The sequence below is a fragment of the Propithecus coquereli genome, unplaced genomic scaffold (genome assembly GCF_000956105.1).
Source record: "Propithecus coquereli isolate 6110/MARCELLA unplaced genomic scaffold, Pcoq_1.0 Scaffold98, whole genome shotgun sequence".
In the NCBI taxonomy this organism is placed as follows: Eukaryota; Metazoa; Chordata; class Mammalia; order Primates; family Indriidae; genus Propithecus; species Propithecus coquereli.
The window spans coordinates 88,809-104,065 of record NW_012156173.1 but is presented as its reverse complement, the minus strand read 5'-3'; the positions used below and the strand labels follow the sequence as shown (position 1 = coordinate 104,065).

General features: G+C 35.6%; 1 protein-coding gene across 1 annotated transcript in view; it reads right to left on the bottom strand.

Moving 5' to 3' along the window:
* Window positions 1–15,257, bottom strand: part of L3MBTL3 (l(3)mbt-like 3 (Drosophila)) — a 105,833-nt gene that overhangs the window by 76,534 nt on the left and 14,042 nt on the right. The window contains exons 2-5 of the mRNA XM_012665163.1: window positions 8,809–8,925; window positions 2,178–2,289; window positions 1,726–1,800; window positions 142–301 (exon numbers count right to left, since the gene is read on the bottom strand). Coding sequence (XP_012520617.1) covers window positions 142–301; window positions 1,726–1,800; window positions 2,178–2,289; window positions 8,809–8,910 — 449 coding nt within the window. The 5' untranslated portion in view covers window positions 8,911–8,925. The remainder of the gene's footprint in view (window positions 1–141; window positions 302–1,725; window positions 1,801–2,177; window positions 2,290–8,808; window positions 8,926–15,257) is intronic.

Genomic DNA, 15,257 nt, shown 5'->3' with positions numbered 1-15,257 from the left:
TGGGTCTCTAAAGGAAAAATCTCTGGGAAAAAGGTACAAATAAGTGTCAGCTGTCAGAGAACACAAAACCTCTATATTCTCAGGCAGCATGACTTTGGACTCTAAAACCCATTTTACAGATGGAATGGGGCAAAAACCTACTTGTCTTTGACATGGCGAGCACAGTTCTGGCTGCAATAGTTTCCTCCAGAAAGACACTCATCTACATTGCCATACTGACAACAGTTCTCACAGAATTGAAGCCCTTCTACTTTCATTGGATCCTTCAACCTGAAAGGCATCCCAGTCTTCTCTGAAAAGACTAGAAGATGAAAAAAAAAACAGAACAAAACAAAAATTAAACCATGACAGAAGACAGCCCAAAATACAATTAAGCTTTTTCTTCTAATAATTTTGTTAGCAACACAATAAAAGAATGGTGTTTGTTGAATGAATGAATGATCAAATTATATTGTTTAGGAGGGAGAGGGGGATGGGCTTGCAGGAAATCACTCAAATCATTTATATAATGAAAAAATATTCTGCAGAAAGGATAAACAAAAGCTTGTCCAAGGCTTTTTCTACAGAGTTCAAAGTAAAATGAAGTCACTAAATTCAGAAGATTTAATTATCAACCTATAGAATCTTATTCTACATTTGTATCTTTGAGAAAATTTAAAAAGAGTTACCTATGTTATTCCACATTTATAACCTTTTGATGAGTGATTTTCTTTTAATTAATTGGCTAAATCAACATCTCTCTATTTTACTTTTAAGGTAGATCTCTTGAATCATAATTATCCAAATCATGTAGGAACTTACATTTCCTTTTGCCTGAATCATTAGACTAATCATTCATTCAGCAAACATTTTTTAGGTACCAATTTATGCTAGACACTGATAATGACAGTATAGACCTTGCCCAAGAGAGCTCACAGTCTAGAAGAGAAGACAGGCAAGAAAACCAATATTTATAATAAAATGTGATACATGCAATAATAGAAGCATGAACAAGTTCCAGAAGTAGTACAGAAGTAGTGATTCATTCAGCCTGGGGTGAGGTCAGGGAAGGATTTTCTGATATAAAGCCTCAACAGGGTTTTGAAGGCCAAGGAGGAATTTACCAACTGGACAAAAAGAGAAATGGCATTCGAGCCAGAAAAAACAGCATGAGCAAAGGCAAGAAAGCATGAAACCACATGGTGCGTTGGGAAAATTACACGTAATTCTGTGCTGCTGGCACCGCCAGAACACAACATACAAAGAAGGGAACAGAGACTGAGGAGACAAAGCAAGAGGTGGGTGCAGGTCACCCAGATCTTTGTATGCTCTGCTGAAGAGGCAATGAGAAATCAGTGAAGTGTCAGATAAGCAATCTACATAGGGGCCTCTGACTTTAGGGTACAGGTTAAGTTGGAAGAGGGTGAAATTAGAAGCAGAGTAACTTCTGCAATAGTTCCGGTAAGAATTGCTAAGGGCCTAAATTAAGGCAGTGGCAGTGATAATAGGCAGAAAAGGCCAGATCTGAGACAAATTTAGGAAATTAAAACCAAGAGCATTAAGTAAAAAGGACGTGGGGATGGGAAGAACAAATTCAGGATGACTCCTATATTTCTTGCTTGTCCACTGGGTAGATGGTGCTACCATCAACTGAAATATGGGTTAGGGAAGAAAGAGCAGGTTTGGGGGGAGGGGAAAAAGAAATAGAAAATGAATTGCATTTCAGACATGTGGAGTTTGAGGTACCTGTGGGACATCCAGGTGGAGATGTCCAGTAGGCAGGTGGAAATACGGGCCTGGAGCTCGGGGGAGAGGTCGGGGCTGGAGATATAGATTTAGGAGTCATCAGCATATAGGTGTTAGTTACAACCATCGGAGTAGATGAGAAAAAAGTGGCAGGCTTTTGGCTAAATCACCTGTGTAGGCTACAACATGGATTTACTTGATAAATTTCCAACTAACCTTGTGCTATTACAGATCTGGCATTAGGAAAGAAGACAGTTAACAGATATTTTAAAATATAAAAGTTGGCCCCTATCAGTTTCATTACAGAAATTTACCTAGAACATAAGACACAAAAATCATCTGGGACTTTTAAAGTTCCAGCCTATTATGAAACCTTAGATATTACTTTGAATCCTTCAAAAAAAAAAAAAAAAAAGAAAGAAAGAAAGAAAATGCAGACGACCCTTTCTTACCTTCTTGAGCAGTTGGTACCATCCAAGTGGTGGTAGCAGTTGCTTTCTTCACATTTTCCATCTCACTCTCATCTGTAATAACTTCCAGGGCTCCAAACTCATTTACCCGAAACTAGCAACAACATGGCAAAAAGAGGCAAAATTTACAAAAGTGCTCGGGACAGTAATTATTGAATGACTGACACATACCGTCTTTAAGTAAATTAACTATGTGTTAGAAGTCAATTTAAACAATCATACCTCGATAAGCCTTCTATCAACATTAAAACCTTTGTATTTTACTAATTTGGAGATTCAGGGAAGAGGAACAGAACAAAGCAGCAGGATATAAACAGCCCTGCCCTGTCCTCCAGAGTTGCCATCTTGCTTGGACGGCCTGTCACTTCAAACACACTTCGTTTTTTTAACTAAGTTGTGCTTTAATCAAAGAAAGTAAAAGGAGCGTTACTCGTTCCCAGGAATCGACTGGTCTCACCGATGCTCACCTACTTCACAGAGAAGGGACATCCCTATTCCAGAAATAATGACCTGCACATCCTTCTCCTTAATAAGTTGCAAGATGTGAGCACAGAAGGCTGCAGCATGAGCCATGTAACCCCAGTGTTACACTTTCTCTTTCTCCTGCTGCTCTTTAGAATTCTCCATTATCTTCACCTCTAGTCTTCAGAACCCAGTGGAAATTTCTATGAGAGCTAAACAAGTGTCTATTAGCTATAGGTCAAAACATTTTATCCCTAAAAAGTAAGGGCCTTTTGATTTCATGGACATTCCCATTCCCAGTACTGAAAATTTCCTCTCACCTCATGGCAAGCTTCAAAGTATGTTTCTACAACAACCTGGTTGTACTGTGTGTGTGTTGAAGGCTTAACCATTACCCATGTGCGGGGGCCCTGTTCTCTCTGAAGAAGCTAGATTTACTCTTGTATTCACGAATTTCAAGAGGTTTTCCATATTCCCTCTGTTTTTCCTTAAAACAGAGAGACATTGTGGATCCACTAATTTTAACAGGTGATGAACAGCTAGAAAGCTCAAAATTCAAAAGGCTAAGAAAAGTTTTTAGATCTCTCACAGAAATTATGAGCATGCAAATATGTAGTATTTAAGCAAGGCTCTCCATTTGCCAATCTGAAAAATGTATTTGGTCAGCATGCCAATAGAATTATTTATTTTACCAAACTGTATCAGTCTGCAAGTCAGAAAAATCTTAAGCAAAAAGTGCCAATAATTATTCTTTCCACCAGACTAAAACAGCACCTTAAACAAATTTCTACACATAGTCCACAATTATTAAATGCTTTCTAGACTGAATGAGGTAAAATGGTTAAGGAATGTGAGAATGTTTTCTCCCTACTACATCTTCCAGATACAAGTTCCCAGGGTAATCTATAAGTATTATTCCAAGTGTGTACACCTAACATGTCAGCGTAGGAAGTGGTAAAAAGTTAATTAGAAGAAAAAGAGCTAAAAATAACTTTTTTCGAAAAAAAATCTTAAACTTTTTTTTAATGACCACTCTGAAAACAGAATATTTCAAACTAAGGCTGACAGTACCATCTACTGGGCAATAGTAAAAAGAACAAGCTATCATGATAATTATTAATTAAGGATATTAAAGAATATGACAGAAAAATCAATTCTGAATTAAAATTAAAAAAATAGGCACAAGCCTGACAATTTACTTCAGGTGAGTAATTTTACTTTCATTACATGTCACTGATGTTAATTTATGCTTTTTGAGAAATAGCATCAAACATTTACATTAAACACAAAGTCTCCTGTGGCTTAAGTTTCCAAATTGCTGTGAAACCACCTTGCATTTTAGACACTGAGAAAGAGACCAACACTGAGTTGAATCTCCAAGTAAAACTTCAGATCTATGACACCCAGAAGCTTTAGGCTCAGATACCGTCAAAGTTAAAAGGTAATATTTCCACAATACAACACTTAATCTCAGTCATCTTTTCCTTTGCCTAAAATTAATTGCCAGTAACTGACCTATAGTCTAAGTAGAAAGTAAAGCTGTAATGTCACTTAGGGGTACAGTTAACTCTTCTAAACCAGAGATCCATGGATGGACTTCAAGCATTTGTGAATCCCACAAAATATATGTGAAATTATGGTATGTGCACATACACAGTTTTCTGGGGATAGAGTTCATAGCTTTTATCATATCCTCAAATGAAAACAACCCTGAAAAAGTAAAGAACATCTGCTCTAACCAAAGTTGTTTATCTCAAAAATTAAAAACCTCAAAGCATTTTCAAAGTATCCTATCATATGCAAAAAGATATAGGGATCAAATATTTCTCTGGCTTCTCAACTTGGATATACTGTGTCTTCCACGATATTACTATTATAAAAATGTCAGATAATGTAGGTTGTTAGGTGCTGCTAACATTACTGATGTCCCACAGACAGAAATTCCAGAAAGACTGATACATTTCCTAGCATTTTTTTTCAATGAAAACACCCAGGCTCTGAAATTGGCAAAGCTTTTATGAATGGAATAATAAAAACTTCACCTTTATTTTTTTAAATTATTAGTTTCCTTAACCTAGAAGGCTAAGGACAGTCTAAAAGTTTGTCAAGTGGCTCTACTCTACAACGAAGAATACCAAAATTATAAACTTTACAAAAGGGATTTACTAATATTAAGGAAACCAAACACATCAGCTGACATAGAACTTTTTCTGCATGTGGATATATCCAGGTCAGTCAGACAACAACCATGCCTGAAATGTTTAAGTGGTTGCGAATGTTTTGTTTGCTTGGCTTGAACTACCTTTAATTGATTCAATTCTCCTTTTTATTTTTGTTTGTAAAAGCAAAGGATCTTTTGCCTATTTTTGCCTGTCTTTAATAACAGATCATCAAAAGATGCTGCTGAGGTCATTATTTTCATTTTATTACTTTCAATGCTGAGATTCGAATTCTACTTACCAGTGCATTTTAAGGGCAAGGATATTTGGTAACTAAACTATTCTGAACATTAATCAAGGCAAGGCAAAACCACATATTAAGAGTGCAGTGAATTTTACAGTTGGGTTTCTGCCTGTGCTGCAGGGTCTTGCTCGTGGCTAAGCAGCAATTTTTCTTACTAGATAAGATGCTATCCTCTCAGGAGTGTATCTGCATTTTACTGAGGGACTCTGAAAGACATTATGACCCGGAGGAATAATTCTCTGAGGATAAATTGTAGACATCATTAGACGTGCAGGTGGAGAAACTGCTCAGGCACAGGCCACCCCTACCATGCAAGTTTCCATTGCCACTTGGTCCCCTGCCTATTCTTACAGCTGGCCAGGAGACATTAATCTACAAACACTAATTTGTGTTTTAAAAGAACAAACTAGGCAATGGTAAAATTTCCAAAGCTTGCTTAGACAAAGAAATCCTGCTCATGACTACAATATTTTCAAGAATGTCAGCAGACACTTGCTGTCCCCCCTTAATACTCTGCGCCTTCTTAAACTACTCCCTCTTCTGGAAGCCCTCCCCTCTCTTTCGTTCTCCAGTCTCTGCTCCTCAAAAGTATTCTGGAGACTCCTACCTGAATGGTGGCATCTGAAGTTCAGATGACATCTATTTTTCAAAATCTTCCTGGTCCCCCCAGCTGAAATAAATTTTTACCTCCTCTCAATTCCTGTAACATTTTTCTTGTATCTCTTCTGATATGAAAATGCTTTCTTCTCTCCTTAGTATAGCAGCAGTAAGAAAATCAATTTTAATACCAGGAAAGCCTGGTTTTAAGACCTAGTTCTGCCAGTAACTGACTGAAGCAAATGAATTAACCACCCTGGGCCTCCCACCTTTCCCATCTGTAAACTGACAAGAGAGACATAAATAGAAGGATTAAATAAAAGGATGCGGGTAGAATGCTCACCAGAGAGTAAGTCCTCTATTCTTACCCAAAGAAGATGTCTGTGCTCTGTTTTATATAAGCTTTAGTTGGCCCAGTGTGGAAAAAGGAAAGGGGATCTAGCAGCAGGGAAAAGTGAAAGGGGCCCAGGGTGGCCTGGGTAGAAATCGAGAGCAGCACTGAGGTGTGAAATGAGATATGGTCGGAGAGAGAAGTGGGGGCCAGACCACCGCAGAAACTCTTGCGGTAACGTAGGGGGCTTGAACTTTGTCATGAAAGATTCGGGCAACTGCTAAAAAATTTTAAGCAGGAGAGTGACATAACTTGATTCGACAGCAATCATGAGACTTGTATAGAGAAAAGTTCTTTCAAAACGGCAAAACTTCACACATATAAAAACCTGTTCCCATCATAAAAAATTGACTTCTACGGATTAGTGGACTATATTAGCTGATTCAACTTCAGCTGGTTGTCTTAGGCTACCACACTGTTAGGAAATAAATCCACATGCCTATGCCCATTAAAAAACAGAAGGCTGGTACTGAAAATAGGCAAAGCATGATGTGCAAGAGTAAATTTCACGATTTATTCTAAGTTTTTTCCAATATCCTAATTTTGTGAAAAATCAGTTTCACAATCAACTTAAGCAACTCAGATTTTAAATAAGAAGCAATTGAATTAGAAATCTCCAGCAATATAATCAACTGGCTAGTGTCTGAATCTCCTTGGATAAAAAGGGTTATAAAGTAGAAAATAATTTTTAATTTTCTTTCTTAAGTGAGGTATCACAGTGAGCTATGATCATGCCATTGCCCTCCAGCCTGGGCAACAGAGCAAGATCCTGTCTCAAAAAAAAAAAAAAAAAGTGAGGTATCAAACTGTCCACAGTACATGAAGTGAACTGGATACATGGCAATTACCCAGGTAATAACATGAGTCTAAAAGTCATATCAAATAACCCAGATTACAATACCCACCAAATGGCCTAATTATCTGATTACCTTAATAAAAGTAATAGGTTAATTTCTAAAATTCACAGTTTAGAAAGCCTAAAGCAATCCAGATTTCTTAGGGATGGAAACTTCACTCTATTGTCAAAAGCTAACTGAACAAGAGTTACAAATTTCATCATCTGTCGGACATTAAAAAAAAAAAAAAGCTATTGAGAAGAAAAAGGATAAAAATGCACATGAAAAATAAGGGAGGGAAGCAATAAAAAAGGCAGTTTACATAATATATTGCAAAATCAGAAAAGACACAATGCGTTAAATGTTTTATATACATTTTTTCCATCCTCATAACAACCTTATGACATAGATTCTAAAATCCCATTTTATAGGTAAGGATTCCCAAACTTAGGAAATTTAAACAATTTGACAACGCTCAAGTAGCTATTATGTAGTTGACAGTATCAGAGTTTGAGAAACAATTTTTCTTTCTCAAAAATGTTCAGCACTCTATCTCCATCATATCTTACTTATCCAGATGAACATGTGGAAAATGTTAGAGCAGCAGAATCCCTGACATTCATTTAATTCCTAACTGACTACAGAGGAAACTTGACCAATAGAGCTTAACTGACTTGTTCACAATAATACAGAACTAAAACTGAAAACCCAATCTCCTCTCCAGATTCCACTACAGTAAACCCCACTGCAATAGTTGTGTTACATTAAACTCAGAGATGTCAGCATATTGTACTTAATTACAGCTAACCCAACTAAAATCTAAGTATTTTTTTCAATGACAGGCAGACTGTTCAAATCTAACCACTGAGGATGAGCTCAGGCAGGCCTGGCTAGGATACCTGTCAAGCCATTGACAGGGATTAGATTCCAAAAAGCCTATATGAAGGGGCAGGAATTCCCATTTAAGACAGCCCAGAATACCAAGCATTAGAGAGGCAAACCAAGTGACAGCCTGTTCAGGAGATAGGAAGTTCAAATACCTGAATGACCAAGTGCAAACACAAAGTCTAAAGGGCCACACACAGGTTCAAGGTCCCAGAGACAGGATCAGAGCAAAAGCAAATTAGAAATGGCGATGGGGGTGGGATGGGGGGAGGTTTGCTTCTCAGGCGGGTGCTTGTACAACCATGTTTCATGGGGCAGCAGAGGTGGTCCTGGAAGAGGTTTAGGGGAACTGGAAACAGGGCACGGTGAGCACATATAAAGCAGCAGACTGAAGCGCTGCTTTCTGAAGAGTTCTCACCTAGACTAAAGCAGCCTGGTTTACAGGAAGGGCCTGCTTTTGAACAAAAGATTACATAAAAACCCACATTTACAGTATAAATAATTTAAAGGAGGTGAATAGTTTTGTTTATTCACTATGTTAACATTATGCAGTTTTGAAATGAGAACATTAAGATACAGGGATTGTGACTATTCAAAGTTACAAAGCCCATTACTACAAAATCTAAAATGCTAGGTCTTCTAAGACTGCCATTTTCACATTTATCGCCACGAAGATAGAGTCAAAACAGAGATGATCCACCTTGAAGCTATGAATCAATTTCTGCAAAATAAACACATACTGCAGAAATATTCCTTACTCCCCTAACTGAAGAGATAAAGGCTTTTGCCAATCCATCGGCATTTCAAATTGTCTTGCAAGTTTATTGTACAGGTCTAAGCACTGTAGAGATCTAGTGGTAAAAACCTACAGCATTATGATTAATGCTTTTAATTATTATTTCACATATGTATTCAATTTTAAAATAAGCACACACACAGAAGCACACACATATAATTGTATGTAATAAAGATAGCTTACCTTTAAGTCACTTCCTGGTAATGTACCTACTCCATCTTTCCAGTCCATAACACTGAATACATCAAACTCTTGACCACTTGTGCTAGAGGCAGATTCAGTCATGATTTATTTTTTAACCTGGAAGGGAAAAAGAAGCCATATCACTAAATATTCCACATAGAAATCTGTTTTTAATTTAGTGTTCATGACTGCAATTTCCCTCAATTATGTACTTTTCTTGATCACAATATCCCATATCCCTACACTTAAAAAGAACTGCTATCATTAACATTTTTTTCTTAGTATAATCCCTGGTAAATTATAGAAGAAAAAAATGTTAATAAAAACTTCTAAGTTAAAAAGTGTCATGATAAACTTTTGCTATTCATTAAAAAAGGAATTCATTGATTTTTACATTATTTACTTAAAACAAAAAATCATGATACTGTACAGACAGAATTCCTTACCCTCTAAGTAGTTTTTTGGTTTTTTTTTTCTGTTTTAAAACACTGAGAAGAGAGTAGGTATGGATAAAGGATAGAAGTAATCTAAAATATTGATTAAAAAGAGGCCTTTTTGATAATAAAATAGAAAAAAATTCAGTCCATTATTGACTGTCATCTACACTAAATTTATCAATTGTTTATTCTATCGATACAACAAATGCAGAATGTGACTGATTCTTTCAGTAAATTAGTTTAGCATCAGTAAAAATATCTAGCAATTTGTCACTCTGGGAAACAGGAAAACAATCTCAAAATGTACAGTAAACACTAATAATAAAGCTCAGCTAAAATAATCGATTTATCTAGCTAAACTCTGATAATGCTTTTAATTTTCCTTTTTTTAAATTTCAAAACAATTTTCCATAATCATATTGTTGGTGGTAGTATTGATACTGTTGCTCTAAGACTATTGTCTGTGTAACAGTAGATAAAACAAATAAGTAATTATGTTGGTTTCATACATAACCAATGAAAGAGCAATGGATTCTAAATTTGAATGGAAGCATCAGGATAAATTCATGATGTGTTTTATTTTTAAAAATACATATTTTCTAGTTTTGTCCACTGGAAAAAATCTAGAAAAATATCACGCATCAACAGTAATGAGCAACCTAGTGCTCAGATTGTGGTATCTAAGGACCATTTTGCCCAAGTCTCCCCAGAGAAGGAAGTGATTTCTGCTCAATGGCAGGAAATGTCCAAGACAAGACTGGAACATCTTGTCAAACAAGAAAGCAAAGAAGCTACCAAAGAGAACAAAAGTTATATCCAAAGAACTTAGGAGCCAACTTGAAGAGGCTCCTGCAGGCCAAAGTTAGGCAAAGCAGTATTCATACTAGCTGCAGTAAATTGAAACATATCAAATAGGTTAAATTCACAAGTTTATAATGATATGCAAAGTAAACAAACCAAGAACATTGCATTGATAACTTTTTGAGGATACAAGGGAACCAACTCATTATTTGGAAGAAGAAACAAGGTTTATGTTGCCTTTCTGTGCAAACTGTGTCTCAGGGTAATTAAAACATTGGTGAGAGGAAGTTTCCCTTTAGAAAGAATTTCAGCTAATAAATGAAAAAGGAATGATAAATATTACCATTTACAATCCTTAATAAATTAATGGCTCTAGGCAATGACCATCAATGGCTACTAAGAATGCAAATCCAACACCATTTATGAAGTAGTATTGCCAGGAAAAAACAAAGTCAAACTTAATTGCATCGGGTCTATTTATAGGAAATACCAGAGAAAGGGAACATGTTAAATGACACCATAAAGATATAAGGAACGAAATCCAGACTGTTAGAAACTCTTCAGCATCATTTCTCCAAGTGTGCATTTCTCAAGGGCCTCGGAGACCTTGTCAAAATGTCTATGAAAACTATTTTCATAAAATACTAACATTATTTACTTTCTTCACTGTGCTGACATTTGCACTGATGATGCAAAAGCAAAAGTGGATCAACTGCTGGTACAGCAGCACCCAACATAGTAGTCGTCATTTATTCTTTTTGTGTGTGTGTTCAATGATTAATTTTATGTCAAAGGCATTGCATTCTTGACCACCATGCACTCAGAGTAAACAAATGGCAGTTTCACTAAAGACCATCCTTGAAGAAGTAAAAAGAATAAATTTTATTAAGTGTTGATATTTGAATATATATCTTTTTAATATTGTGTTATGAAATGGAAACTACTTTGGCATGCCAAAGTACCATGGAAAAGCACTTGTGAATAGTTTGAGATGCAAGCTAAATGAGATGCTTTTTAAATGGAATATCATTTTTACTTAATAGACTATGTTCATTTGGGTTTGGATATTTGGCAAATACTTTGTCAAAAATAAATTAAATGATCTTGTCACACCAAGGAAAAAACTGACAGTATTTGTTGCTGATAATTAAATTTGAGCCTTCAAGGAAAAATCAGGATTTTGGAAAATTTGCAATCACCACCATGAGCTTAACAGCTTCCCAACAGCTAAGGACTTTTCGGAAGAAGACGGATGGGTGGTGATAATAATGAATGTGATTTTTAAATATTTCATAATTAAATATGTCAACATTTAGAAGAACTGCATAACTTGGTGAAGCAATATTTTCCAAATGACCAATGCATGATGGCACAAAATTATGCATGTGTAAAAGATCCATTCAAAGTGCAAGACGTACCAATAGATTTTAATGTAACAGAGTATGAAAAGCTCACTGATAAGGTTTCAAATTGCACATTGCAACTAACCTTTAAGTAACTACCACCTGTCAAGTTTTAGTGTGGTATTAAAGAATATCCACTATTAAACAAAAAGACTATTAAAATATTCCTCCCTTTTCTAAGCCATATCTTCATGAAGCCAGATTTTCTTCATATACTTCTATCAAAACAACCTAATGCAACAGAATGCAGAAGCAAATATAAGAATCCAGGTATCTGCTATTAAATCAGACATTAAAGAGATTTGCAAAAATGTAAAACAATGCCATTTCTCATTTTTTCTAATTTCGAAAACTATGATTATGCTTCATAAAAATTATGTTTGCATATACTATAATGTACTGGATTTATCACTGTTATTTTAAGTAAATAAATAGTTTAAATTATCTATTTGTAATACAGTAAATATTCATATGTATAACCCATACAATCGATACTTCTTTGGGCTTTAAAACATTTTTAGAGTGAAAAAGAGACTTGAAACCAAAAAGTCTGAAAACCAATAATGTACAGGATAAAAACTTGGTTTTTTTCCCACAGAAAAAGAAACTAAAAAAAAAAAAAAATAGATGGAAGAGGAAATTTGAAATTTAGATTAAAAGAGATTTAAGAGACATATTAAGCAATCATAATACCACAGTTCATAGATCTTGTCTGGACCCTGACTTAAACTATTTTTTAAAAACATTATTAGACAAGAAGGGAAGTATGAATGCCAACTGGCTATTTGATGATATTAGAGAAATACTGCTGCTTTTTTTTTTTTTATAGGAATGACAATAGTTATGTACTTTTAAAAAGGAGTTCTTCCTCATATTTCAGAAATACAAACTAAAGTGAATAGATGAAATTATATAATGTGAGAAATTTGCTTTAATCAAAGGGGTGAAGTAGTCAAATAAGGCGGGCAATGTGTTGGTAACTGTTAGACATGCAGGGTCCACAGTAGTTTGTTATTCTATATCCTTATTTTGTACATGCTTGAAAAATTCATTCAAGTTTTTTTTTTGAGACAGAGTCTTACTTTGTCGCCCTGAGTAGCATGCAGTGGCGTCACCACAGCTCACTGCAACCTCAAACTCCTGGGCTCATGTGATTCACCTGCCTCAGCCTCCCCAGTAGCTGGGACTACAGGCACGCACCACCATGCCCGGCTAATTTTTCTATTTTTAGTAGAGAGGGGTCTCACTCTTGGTGACGCTGGTCTAGAACTGCTGAGCTCAAGCGATCCTCCTGCCTCGGCCTCCCAGAGTGCTAGGATTACAGGCGAGAGTCACTGAGCCTGGCACAAGATTTTTTTGAAGCTCACCCTCCTTACACACGAGGGCTGTCCAGAAAGTATCCAGCTATTGTTAATATAATGAGAACATACTACATGGCTAGATACTTTCCGGACAGCCCTTGTACCTACAGTTGATCTTTGAACAAGATGCGTGTGAACTGTGCGGGTCTACTTATATATAGATTTTTTTTCAACCAAACATGGATCTAAAATACAGTATTCATGAGATCCACAGGGCAGACCTATCGGACTTAAATATGAGTGAATTTTGATACATGAGGGGACCCTAGAACCAATCTCTCAGGAATACTAAGAGAAGACTGTAAATAGATGTTTTAAATAGATGTTTCAATATTCTTTCTTCTTTTTTTCCCTTTACCTAGAGAAAATGTCAAATAGTAGACATGTATTTTATTAAGTCTATTTCTGATCATTTCAAAATTTATATAGTCTGAATTTGAAGAATCAGATTTCAGAGACATCAAAGCAGAGGCAACAAAAGCAGAAATAGACAAATGAGATTATATCAAACTAAAAAGGTTCTACACAGCAGAGGAAATGGAGTGAAGAGAAAAAAACTACAAAATGAGAGAAAATACTTGCAAACTATCTACCCAACAAGGGATTAATATCCAGAATATATAAGAAACTCAAACAACTCAACAGCTAAAAAACAATCTGATTCAAAAATGGGTAAATAATCTAAATAAACATTTCTCAAAACAAGACATACAAATGGTCAACAGATACATAAAAAAATGCTCACTATCATTAATCAGAGAAATACAAATCAAAACCACAGTGAATTATCATCTTACTCTAGTTAAAATAGCTATTTAAAAAAGACAAAAAATAACAAATGCTGATAAGGATGCACAGAAGGGGGAACTCTTCTACACCGTTGATAGGAATATAAATTAGTATAGCCATTACAAAAAATAGTATGGAAGTTCCTCAAAAAAACTAAAAACAGAAATACCATGTGATCCAGCAGTCCCACAAATGGGTATATATCCAAAAGAAAGAAATCTGTATGTTGAAGAGATAATCCTCGCTCTCATGTTTATTGTAGCACTACTCACAACAGCCAAGATATGGAATCAGCCTAAGCGTTCATCAATAGATGAATGCAGACAATGCAGCATATATGCACAAAGGAATATTATTCAGCTATAAAAAAGAATGAAATCCTGTCATTTGCAGTAACATGGATGAACCTGGAAGACATTATGTTAAATGAAATAAGCCAGCACAGAAAGACAAACATCACATGTTCTCACTCATGTGGGGGCTAAAAGCATTTATCTTACAGAAGAAGAGAGTAGAAACAAAGGTTACCAGAGGCTGGGAAGGACATGAGGGAGGGAGGGGGCTTAGGGAGGGGATGGTTAATGGGTAGTTAGATAGGAAGAGTAAATTCTAGTGTTCTACAGTACAGTAGTTAACAATGTATTACGTATTTCAAAATAACTAGAAGAAAGCATTCTGAATGTTCCCAACACAAAGAAATGGTGAATACTTAAGGTGACGGGCATCCCAATTACCCTAATTTCATCAATACACATTATAGACATGTATGCAAATATCACACATGCCCAATCAACATGTATAATCATTATGTATCAATTAAAAATAAATAATTTTTTTAAAAAAAGAATCAGGTTTCATTATCATTAAGACTCAATCCTCAAAACAGGAACTAGGATGTGAAGGCCAGTGGAAGAATTATCCAAGAAATAGTGAAAATAAGAAATGAATTAAGACTTGCACTTAAGTTCTGTATTGACTCCTCTCTCACTAAATACATAACGATCAGCAGTGAAACTGACTCCCTATTAAGTGAGGTAGGAGTGGCAACTTTTTCCTGATAGACAGTAGAGGGACAGAAAAATTTTTCCCCCTGGTGGATAAACTGGGTAAAATCCGAGTGATCCTTTAAAAAGAAAAGTTTTACTGTTTTTTCTGGTAAAATCTGTAGATACTAGTCATTTCCATTATTTTCTTTGGCAAGTATACTTTAAGGAAATTTATCAAAATTATCTTACAGTGTAGAAATTCTCAGCTGTGACTATCCTGGTTATTACATTCTCTATAAATATAATAAACAGCATTTGTTTACCAGATACTAAGTGTCAGACACAATATGCATACTTTTAAATTATTAATTCGATCTTACCTTCTTCCAGAAAAGGATTCGAAGTGGCAATTTACCTACATTATTTCGTTTATTTCTTTTTCACAAAAAAAAGATGGGTTCTTTCATCCCTCTAGTCTACACTGAAGAAAGTAAGGTGCAGAAAGGTTTAGTGACTCTCTCAAAACCACAGCTGGTGGCACAGCCAGCCTTTAAACCCAGGTCAGTTCTGAATCCAATCATGAGCTGTTTTTCTCAACCACTGTCTACTAACCTTTACAGAGTTTTGCCCCCTCTGAAAACCTGGCAAAACCTACTTTCCCCAGAACATGGT